The sequence below is a fragment of the Nicotiana tomentosiformis genome, chromosome 6 (assembly GCF_000390325.3).
Source record: "Nicotiana tomentosiformis chromosome 6, ASM39032v3, whole genome shotgun sequence".
Classification (NCBI taxonomy): domain Eukaryota; kingdom Viridiplantae; phylum Streptophyta; class Magnoliopsida; order Solanales; family Solanaceae; genus Nicotiana; species Nicotiana tomentosiformis.
Genome location: NC_090817.1, coordinates 139,805,057 through 139,816,921, shown reverse-complemented (window position 1 = coordinate 139,816,921; position 11,865 = coordinate 139,805,057). Strand labels below are relative to the sequence as shown.

The window sequence follows — 11,865 nt, the reverse complement described above, 5'->3', positions numbered from 1 at the left end:
ATGGGAGGACATCCATCTATGGATGATTGGAAGAATGTTAAAGTTTTTATTAAGTTCCTTGAGATATTCTACCAAGTCACTTTGAAATTCTCAGGAACTTCATATGTTACTTCCAATTCTTTTTTCCATGAGATCTTTAATCTTCAGAATTTTATTCGAAAATATTCTCACAGTGAAGATTCTATTTTGAGTGGCATGGCTGAGAAGATGAAGGTTAAATTTAAAAAATATTGGGGTACTTTTGAGAGTATGAACAAGTTATTATTTTTTGCTATTGTTTTGGATCCACAATATAAGTTGAAGTATGTGGAATTTCTTTTCAACAAGTCTTATGGTAGTTTGGAGGGAGGCCAACAGTCCAAAAAGGTGATGGATACTTTGACTCGCTTGTATGGCCATTACAAGAGTTCTTTTTGTGAGACTTCTAGTGACAGAACTGGTGGTCAAACGAGCTTGATGGATGAAATTGATGTCCTGGACAGTGACGAGATGTGGCAATCACAATGGAAGAAATATTTGGCAGATGAAGTCAATATAAATCTGAACTTGAGAAGTACCTAGTAGATGATTTGGAAAAGACCAACGATTTAAATATTTTGGCTTGGTGGAAAGTTTCATCTGCTAGATATCCAATTGTCTCTAGGATTGCAAGAGATGTTCTTTCTATTCCTATTTCTAGTGTTGCATCTGAATCTGCTTTTAGTACTGGTGGTTGAATTCTTGACTCTTATCGAAGTTCTTTATCACCGAAGACAGTAGAAGCTCTTATTTGCACTCAGCAATGGTTAAGATCAACTTATAAAGAATACAAGCTTGAAGATCTTTTAGAAGAAATTCAGAATCTTGAGATAGTTGAAAAAGGTAAATTTACACATTTAACTCTTTTGAATATGTTTTTTATATTTCTAAAGCTTTAAGGCCTAATATGTTAACTTTTTTCTTTTTCAGAATATGCTGGCACAACTTTGAGTATTGATTAGTTTTGATATTCCAGTTGAAATTGGTAACAGAAGCAACTAGTAGTAGTAGTAGTAGTAGTAGTAGTAGTAGTAGTGTGTTTGATGAACTTGTTCAATATGATGTAACTTCAATCGAAGATATTTTGCACTTTGGCAGTAAATTTTCAATTTTGCTATTGTTTCAATTGAGGTTCACTTTGTAAGGTGTTTGGATTCTTATTTCATTGTAGTTATTTTCTATGGAATGAGAATGACAGTAGCATGATATCAAGTTGATTTTGGTATTAGTGTTTATAGTTCTATGTTACGGCTACATTCTCCTTACGTTTTGCTTTCCTATATCTCATTTTTATTTTTATTTTTAATCTCACTTATATCAATTTCTTTACATTATAAACTATATCTTTAAAAATCGAAAAAACCGGCAAAAAACGAACCAAACCGATAAAACCGATAAAATGTATACTATATTGGTTTGGTTTGGTTTTAATATTGAAAAAATGCTTTAGTTGGTTTGATTTAGTTTTGAGCAAAAACCGAGCCAAACCGAACCATGAACACCCCTAGTGAGGACTGAGTGATGGTGAGCACTGAGTGAATTGATTCTCTGAGAAGTATGCATATGGTTTTATCACTGAGATACATTGCATTGACATACAAACATAGAGATGTATTTTCCTCACGATGTACGGTATCACGTCATTCATGACTTCTCACACATATTGGCCTACGGGCATAGTGATGCATTTTTTCACTGGCTATCTGGAAAGAAAATAAAACATCTTATCATTGTTGAAAGGACATTTGGCAAAAATTACTGTTTTCAAACTTATTCGTATTTTTGGCAACTTCGGTAAACGACTTGGGACTTTCACTGATACACTTGAAAGGGAGAACTATTTTTGAAAATCATGATTTAGCTGAGCATTTATTCCTTGGGTTACTTCTTTTATTACTTGCTTTATGTGGTTATGAACTGTTGTTGGTTATTGGAGTTGGACTCTGACCTTGGTACATGCTCGTCACTACTTTCAACCTAAGGTTAGGTTTGTTACTTATTGAGTACATGGGGTCGGTTGTACTCATACTACACTTCTGCACCTTGCGAGCATATGTTGGCTGCTGATGTTGCTGCGTTCATCGGGAGTTGGATCTGAAAGTGCACCTGTGTTCCGGTTGTAGTTGCCTCTTGTTCATGGTAGTCTTAGATTCATAAAACTCTGTTTATGTACTTTTCAAACAGATGATGTATTTATTTCATACCAGCTTTGTAAACTCTATTCTTAGAAGCTCATGATTTGTACTACCAGTTCTTGAGAAAATGTATTGGTTTCATATATTTTATTTTAATGAATTGCCTTATTAAATTTATTGGAATTGGATAGTTGATAAATGGCTTACCTAGCGGGTTGGGTTAGGTGCCATCACGACTAGTCAGATTTTGGGTCGTGACACTTTGTGAGGGGAAAATTACCCCTAGGTGTTGTATATTGACGTGTGCTACTTGTTGTGGGGGCTACGTAAGCGCGAGGTAACGAGAGCCCATACGTAGCTACATTCATGTTATTGTCTGGGTAGGCTTAGGTTCACATCATGCCATAGTTGTACTATCTGAGCAGTCTCTCGCCTATTGAATTCCTCTGTTTTACATTACTACTTGAGACTAAACTTGCTATTGTAGAGACTTCACGAGGTCATGATTAGTCACCGAGTAATTTTACTCCTCTTACGGCATGTTTACGTGGTATATATGTTTCATTGAAAGGCTTTTGTTAAAGAAATTTCAACTCACACGTTTATTCGTGAGTGGGGTCAAGGACCCGTCAAAGCTTCTTACTCTTATGGGATCGGGTCGTTCGCCTCGACAGGATTTATGTACCACACTCTTATGGGATCGAGTCGTTTGCCTCGGCATGATTTATGTACCACACTCTTATGGGATCGGGTCGTTCGCCTCGACAGGATTTATGTACCACACTCTCATGGGAGCGGGCCGTTCGCCTCGACAGTTTAATAGATGTATCTATGGTTCGGGCCGTTCGATCCTCGACAGTGCACGGCTTAAATATTTATATTGGATCAGACCGTACGCCTCAGAATTTCCTATATCATATCCTCATGGAAATCGTGCATAATATTTGGCAAGAAGCCAGTATATCTGTGAATTTTCCCGATTTGGGTTATGACAATCTATCTGATGAGATCCACTATATCTATATATATATGCTCCGGTTAAGGAGGGAATTTCTAATAGAGAGCTTTAGTTCCTCGTAAAGAGGGGGGATTTGTACCACGTGATTTATACTTGTTTACCTCATTTATTTACTCTGCCTCATGTTTTCTTATCTTTTTACTGTACCTGATGTTATTGGACCACTAGTGAGTGTCTATGTCGATCCCTCGTCACTACTCCTCCAGGATTATGCTAGATACTTACTGGGTACACGTTGATTACGTACTCATGCTACACTTGTTGCACATTTTTGTGCAGGTACGTATGTGACTAGTGGCCTTGTGAGAGCAAAGGCGTGTATGCATGCAGGGACTTACGTGAGCTGCATTCCAAATTATGACCCGCAGCCGACAGAGTCTCCTTCAGAGTATTTATATTCCTCCTGTCCAAATTTGTATTCCGGATAGATGCTGTATTTTATTTTATATTCCTAGTTGATGCTCATGCACTTGTGACACCGGGTTTTGGGGTGATTATGAGTTTTTCTGTATTGAAATTGTTAAAAATATTATCATTGATTCTGTAAATGTCACGACCCAAAATCTAAACATGGTCGTGATGGCACCTATCGTGTTACAAGGCAAGCCTATTTTCAAAAATATTACTACTAAATCGATTATAAGAATTTAATAAAATATTTCCAACATTTGAATTTTTCATAAACTAAATCAACTCTAAATATAATTATAGAAAATATGGAAACGAGCCCCAAAAATCGGGGTGTCACTAATTCATAAGCGTCTAAATCTATGAACTAAGAAATGAAACTGTCTAACTATCAATACAGTCCAAAAGAAGAAATGATAAAAGGAGTAACAAGGTCCTGCGGACGCTAGCAGCTACCTTGCAGTCTCCAATGATAGTCGGCCTGAACTCAACGATCGCTGCACTCTAACTCACCTTGATCTGCACATAAAGTGCAGGGTGTAGTATGAGTACAACTGACTCAGTAATAATAGAAATAACTAAGGAACTGAGTAGTAGTGACGAGCTAAGTAGAACAATTCAACTATTTCTTTATCACAATTTAAAATAAATAGAAATAAACAGGTAAATTCCATCAACTCAATAAATGCTATAAAGAAATTAACAGGTAAAGTGCAGCAACAACAAAAGCAATGAAACCTCACAGCAATGTCACTCCATCACTCAACACTCGGCTCTCAGCACTCGGACTTAACACTCAACACTCAACACTCAATAGGTACCTGCGCTCAATGGGGGTATGTACAGACTCCGAGGGGCTCCCAAAGCCCAAGCGCTAAGCACAGATAACTCACGTGATGTACGGACAACTCACTTGCCATAATATCTATCCCTGGATCCGTACGGTCAACTCACGTGCTATGCGGACAACTCATGTGCTATGGTATCAATACCTGAATCTGCACGGACAACTCACGTGCCTCAATCAAATACCTCACAACAGGCCTTCGGCCTCACTCAGTCATGTACCTCTCTAACCTCACCATCATCAACATATGTGTATACCTCGAGGGATTGAGACTTGGTCCATCCCGTGAGGCCTCATGGCCATCATATGTGTTTACGTAGTTACTTGTTGTTGAACTTGTATGCCTTCATGTTAGAGATCATGCTTAGGCTTTATTCATGCTCACATTATTTGTACTCAGTCATAGAAATTATTGTACATGTTTACCTCAGTCTCTATTATTTGCTAATATGCTCTGATACGTGGTGTGGGTTGTGTTCCCTTATTTGTTGATGATGGTGAGACTAGTGAGGTATATGATTGAGTGAGACCGAGGGCTTGGTTGTGAGGATATTAATACCATAGCGTGTGAGTTGTCCACGTAACACGTGAGTTGACCGTGCGGGTCTAGGTATTGATACCATAGCGCGTGAGTTGTCCGCGTAGTACGTGAGTTGACCGTGCGGATCCAGGTATTGATATGATGGCACGTGAGTTATCCGTGCTTAGTGCTTGGGCTTTGGGAGCCCCTCTGGAGTCTGTACACACCCCCAGTGAGCGCAGAGTGTTGAGCGTTGAGTGCTGAGTGATGGAGTGACATTGATGTGAGGTTGCATTTACTTTTGTTGTTGCTGCATTTACCTGTTAATTTTCCTTGCAGTCTTACTGATTTATGAAATTACCTGTCTGCTCCTGTTTGTACTTAATTGTGGAAATAATAATTGGATTATTCTGCTTAGCTCGTTACTACTGCTCAGTTCCTTAGTTATTTCTGTTACTACTGAGTCGGTTGTACCTATACTACACCCTGCACTTTATGTGCAGATCCAGGTGAGTTAGAACGCAGCGATCGTTGAGTTCAGGCCGGCTATCTTTGGAGACTGCAAGGTAGTTGTTAGCGTCCGCAGGACCTTGTTACTCCTCTTGTCATTTCTTCGTTTGGACAGTTAGACAGCTTATATATCTTATTTCATAGTTTTAGATGCTCATGACTTAGTGACACCCCGATATTTGGGGCTCGTTTCCGTATTTTTCTATATTATATTTAGAGTTGATTTAGTTTATGAAAAATTTAAATGTTGAAATATTTTATTAAAATCTTATAATCGGTTTAGTAGTAATATTTTGGGAAGTAGGCTTGCCTTGTAACACGATAGGAGCCATCACGACCATGGTTAGATTTTTGGTCGTGACAATTTTAAAAAACAATCCCATTTCGAAATAATTTATTTAAACTTTTTATAAAAAATATTTCATGTCATACCAAATTTATTTTTTAAAATATATATTTTGTTATACTTGAAGATCGATATAGAAACTATCAGTTAGAAAACCAATATTCCTCTTGTTGAAATTCGAGAAAAAATATCTTTCATATAATATAATTATTCAAAATTAATATTCTTCAACAAAAAAAATATTATACCCTTGCAATGTTGACTGCGGCTAAATGAAGAGATTCCAACTTGTATCCTTCAATTCCTAGAAGGTGCTAAATTGAAATTATTGTTAGCAATTGTATAGCCAAAGTTTTGTTATTTGTTTGATGTCCATTTATATAAATTGACTCTTCAAACAAACATTCTTCAAAAAGAATTTTTTTTTTTTTTTTGAATATTAACTAATTTTTGTGATGTTTCTTTCTCTAGCATGTAGGTTTACTTCATTATATATGTAAGTAAACTTTTACTCGACTTTTAAATTTTTTTTTATTATCTGGATAAACATAGACGTGTACCCTATATAGTTTGTTACTAATAGTGATTCTTGAAAAATGACACACAATGTAAATTAAAAAAATCTTATCTTATAATCTATGTATTTGAGTTGAAAAAAACTATATATTTGAAATCGATGATATCAACTTCCAAAATTTATATACTCAACAAAGATGAAGCAGTAGAAGAATTCGTTGTCATCTCTTATTTCTGGTTTTTAGATTTGCCATATATTTTTTTCTAAATTTATTTTCTCTTATCTTATTTTTTATGTTTTTCTTTCTTTTGTTACAAAAATTAATTTATTTCACTATAAAATGATGAGTTATAATAGAAATTGTCTACATAAGAAATTTATTTATATTTTTAGTCTTTGGTTGAAATTCATTCATATTTTTCTTTTAGCTTTATCTAATCAACCTAAATAGGTGATCACCCAACTACTTAAATTAAAAAATTGAAGGATGTGTAATTTATATATAATTCATATGTAATATGTGTATAATCACGTATTGTCGGTATATAATCTATGTATATCAGCTATAAAAAGTAAAGTATAAATCTTGCCAGATATTTATATAAATATTCCATAAGATCTTGTTTACTTGATTTTATCCATGATATGACTTCTATTATAATAATTTTAAAAACTCTCTAGTAAAATTCAAAAATATCTTATCCTTTTATTTTTAAAATTATATTATATTTTTAAAAATAATCCCATTTCAAAATAATTTATTTACATTTTTAAAAACAAATTCACGTCATACCAATTTTATTTTTTTAATATACATTTTGTTACACTTAAAAATCGATATAGAAACTATCAATTAGAAACTAATATCCCTCTTGTTGAAATTCGAGAAAAGAAATCTTTCATATAATCTAATGATTCACAGCTAATATTCTTCAACGAAAAAAGTATTGTACCCTTGCAATGTTGGCTTGACTGCAGCTAAATGAAGAGATTTCAGCTTATATCCTTCAATTCCTAGAAGGTGCTAAATTGAAATTAATGATAGCAATTGTATAGCCAAAGTTTTGCTATTTGTTTGATGTTCATTTATACAAATTGTAATGACCCAACCGGTCATTTTAACTTTTAGAACCCCGTTCCCTAAAGTAAAACTTTTCGTATGTCTTGTAATGATTTATGACTTGCGGGGATGGTTAGTTCGGGATTTGGAAGTGTTTGGGGGTGAAACAGGAACACTTGGTTCCTTAAGTTGGCCTTAAAAGTGCTAAGTTTGACTTCGGTCAACATTTTGAGAAAACAACCCCGGAATAGAATTTTGATGATTCCAACAGCTCCGTATGGTATTTTGGATTTAGGAGCGTGTTCAGAACCTTATTTGGAAGTCCGTAGTTAAATTAGGCTTGAAATGGCTAAAAACAAGAATATAAGTTTGGAAGTTTGACTGATGAGTTGACTTTTTGATACCGGAGTCGGAATCCAGTTTCGAAAATTTTTATAGCTCTGTTATGTCATTTATGACTTGTGTGTAAAATTTAAGGTCAATCGGAGTTGATTTGATAGGTTCCGACATCGAATGTAGAAGTTGAAAACTCTTAATTTAATTAAGCTTGAATTGGGGTATGATTTATGGTTTTAGCGTTGTTTGATGTGATTTAGAGGTTCGACTAAGTTCGTATGATGTTTTAGGACTTGTTGGTATATTTGGTTGAGGTCCCGAGGGCCTCGGGTGAGTTTCGGATGGTTAACGGATCAAAATTTGGACTTAAAAAGCTGCTGCAATTTTCCCTTCTACTGTATATTCTGGGCTGTGATCGAGCTCCAGATCGAACCCAAATACCGAGCCCACGATCGAGGCCAGAAATCAAGCCCACGATCGAGGCTTGAGTCGAAGCCAGGGACGAGGCTCAGTATCGAAGCCACGATCGAAGGTCCAGCTCGAGGGCCATGATCGAAGGCAAGGATCAAGACCCAAGATCGAACTTGATCGAGGACATGACCGAGTCCCAGGCTCGAGGCCTGATCGAGGCCATGATCAAAGCCCAGGCTCGAGGGCCACGATCGAAGCCACAATCGAGGCCCAATTTCCGAAGGCTGCCTGGGCAGTTTATAAAAGAGGACATTCGTCCCATTTGCCATTTTTGACGAACTTGAGCTTGAGCAGAGGCGACTTTTGTCAGTTTTTCAAGGAAAAAATATTGGGGTAAGTGATTCTAACTCGGATTTGGTCTACATATACAAGTATATCATTGTTTTCACCATAAATTAGTGTTTTGAGATTTAAATTTGGGAAATTTTTATTAATCTCATAGAAACGATTTTTTTTGAGATTTCGGTATCGTTTCGGAGTCGGATTTGAGTGAAACTGGTATGGTTGGACTCGTAATTGAATGGGTTATCGGATTTCGTAACTTTTCCCGGATTTCATAACTTTTTAAGTCTCTTGTCTAATCTTGTGAGGGGAAAATTACCTCATAGGTGATTAAAATTAAATAATTATTGCTAATTATGGGGGCTACGTACGCACGAAGTGATGAGAGTCCGTGCGTAGCTACTATTAATGCTAAAGTCCGGGTAGTTTAGGACTCAAAGCATGCATTACTTGTGTAAATAGTATTCTTTGATTAATTAATATTAATTGATATATATGAATATATTGTGAATTGTTAGATAAAGATATTAAAGGATGGAAATCTCATAGGCTTGATTTTCTGTTTAAATCAATTAATTGTTAAAAGAAATTGTTCTCCTCCCGAATTTATCTTATAATAAATATACTCTCCTTCCGGAGGCACATAAGAAAATATCCTCCTTTCTTGTGGAGCGGACCGAACGCCTCGGCAGGATAGATGCATCTATGGATCACGCCGCACGTCCCTCGGCAGTGTACACGACACTCTAGATCGGGCCGTACGTCCTCGGCAGAAATCATGCGTAATAATAATAATTACACGATACTTTAATAATTTATTTCAGCTTGTGAAGCTAATTAATAAATTGAAAAATCCTTGGAATTTAATGAATTATTATTCTTGCTTGTTTAGGAATTAATTGTTATTCCTGTAAATGAGATTTAATTGATAAATTAGAATTTATTTGAATTGAAGAAATTTAATTAATATATTGAGAATTGTTACATTTGAAGGAATTTGATTATTTCTGCTGATTAAATAAATTTTTTTGTAAATTCTGTAAATCATGCTGATTTAAAAATCCTAGTTTTGTTTCAGTTATTATTATTGACCCATAGTGAGTGTCAAAGTCGGCCATCTCGTCTCTACCACTTCGAGATTAGGCTTGATACTTACTGGGTACATGTTGTTTACGTACTCATACTACACTTGCTGTATTTTTTGTGCAGGACTTGAGACAGGTACTAGTGGAGGACCTATCATCACATACCCACGTCATCCCGAGGCATAGTGGTGAGCTGCCTTTCTGAGCCGTTCTGCAACTACTAGTGTCTCTTCTTATATTTACATTCTATCTATTTCATTTCAGACAGTATTTGGAGTTTTGTGACACCAGGTCTTGGCACACACATTGGTAGAGTTTGGGTTTATATTTTTTTGGTTTTAAATTTTATCAATGTATTCTTAATTTATTAGTTGGCTTGCCTAGTTGTAGTGTTGGACGCCATCACGACCTACATGTGAAATTGGGTCGTGACAACATGGTATCAGAGCACTAGGTTCACGTAGGTCTCACAAGTTATGAGCAGACCTTATAGAGTCTTGCGGATCGGTACGGAGACGTCTGTACTTATCTTCGAGAGGCTATAGGGTGTTAGGAAATTACCTTTCTTCACATTCCATCGTGCAATTAATGTAGCACTAAAAATCCTTCTCTTATTTTCTCACAGATGGTGAGAACGCGCTCGAATGAAGTTCCGGACCAGGGAAGAGCTACTCCCCCAGTTGCTAGACGCCGAGGCAGAGGCCGAGGGAGGGCTCCAGCCCATGGTAAAGGGCGAGGTCATCCCAGGACTATTCCAGTTATGCCGCCAGTAGATCCAGCAGAGAATCCCATTATTGATTAGCAGGGTGAGGTGCCTATGGCAGAGCCAGCTCCGGTAGACTTCACATCTGCACCGGGATTTCAGGATGTCATGGGTCGTATGCTGCGATTCATGGACAATATGACTCAGGCCGGTTTATTTCCGGTAGACCCAGCCACATCTCAGGCGGGCGGGGGAGCACAGACCCCTACCGCGCATGCTCATGGACAGGCAGCTGCTGTATATCAGACCCAGGGTGCACTACCCGTGGGTGAAGCCCAGCCAGTGGCAGCAGCTACACCTGAGCCCAGGCCAGCTGTAGCTGCCGATCCTCAAAAACTATTGGACAGATGGACTAGACTACATCCTCATATCTTCGGGGGTGAGCGACATGAGGATCCACAGGATTTCATTGATCGTTGCAAGGATAGACTGTACAACATGAGGATATTGGAATCCCATAGGGTTGATTTCGCTACTTTTCAGCTAGAGGGTAGAGCCCGTAGATGGTGGCAGTCTTATGCTCTTGGCAGACCAGCAGATTCTCCTCCCATGACTTGGGACACGTTCACCCGTATCTTCTTGGATAGGTATATTCCACCCTCCCAGAGGGAAGAGTTGCGGTTTCAGCAGCTCCAGCAGGGTCAAATGTCAGTGACTGATTATGAGGCGAGGTTTTCTGAATTATCTCGCCATGCACTAATGATACTCCCTACTGAGGCGGAGAGAGTGCGAAGGTTTGTAGCCGGTTTACATACTGGTATTCAGGCCACTATGGCTCGAGAGGTTGAGATGGGTACTTCTTATGAGCGAGTTGTGGAGATAGCCCGGAGGATTGAGGGTGTACGTCAGCGGAGCCGAGAGCAGATTATGAGAGATAAGCGGTTCAGGTATTCTGGAGAGTTCATAGGTGCTCCGTCCGGGGGCAGAGGTCAGTTCATGAGGGGGCAGTCTAGCAGACCCCCATATCCAGCACCATCACCTCCTCGAGGTGCTCCAGTGCGACCTTATCTCAGTGCTATACCAGAGAGTTCTTACCGCCCGCCAACTATTCAGGGTCCTCCCAGTAGGTATTCACGTCCCCAGGGCCAGACACTTAATCAGCAGCCCATCGCACCGAAGAGTTGTTATGAGTGCGGGAATCCTAGTCACATGCGGAGGTTTTGCCCCAGGCTTCGGGGTAGACCAGTACAGCAGGGTCAGCAGCCTATGATTACCGGACCAGTTTCTCCACCAGTAGTCCGACCACCCAGAGGTGGAGGACAGGTGGGTAGGGGCCGTCTAAGAGGTGGAGGTCAGCCAAGCGGAGGCCAGACAATTGGCACTCCAGCTCGGTTCTATGCTTTTTCGGCTAGACCAGATGCAAAGGCCTCAGATGCCGTGATTACAGGTATTATTTCTGTTTGTGGCAAAGATGCCTCAGTATTATTTGATCCAGGATCTACGTATTCATATGTGTCATCTCTATTTGCTCCATTCCTGGGTGTTTTTCGTGAGTCCTTGAGTACTCCTGTTTATGTGTCCACTCCTGTGGGCGATTCTGTTGTTGTGA

The 11,865-nt window shown here is 38.3% G+C and overlaps 1 protein-coding gene across 1 annotated transcript; it reads left to right on the top strand.

Moving 5' to 3' along the window:
- LOC138894849 (zinc finger BED domain-containing protein DAYSLEEPER-like) lies at positions 1-980 on the top strand. The gene is made up of 3 exons (XM_070179579.1): positions 1-560; positions 737-861; positions 949-980. The coding sequence occupies exons 1-3, from the start codon at positions 1-3 to the stop codon at positions 978-980; spliced, it is 717 nt and encodes a 238-aa protein (XP_070035680.1).
- Positions 981-11,865: the final 10,885 nt, after the last annotated feature.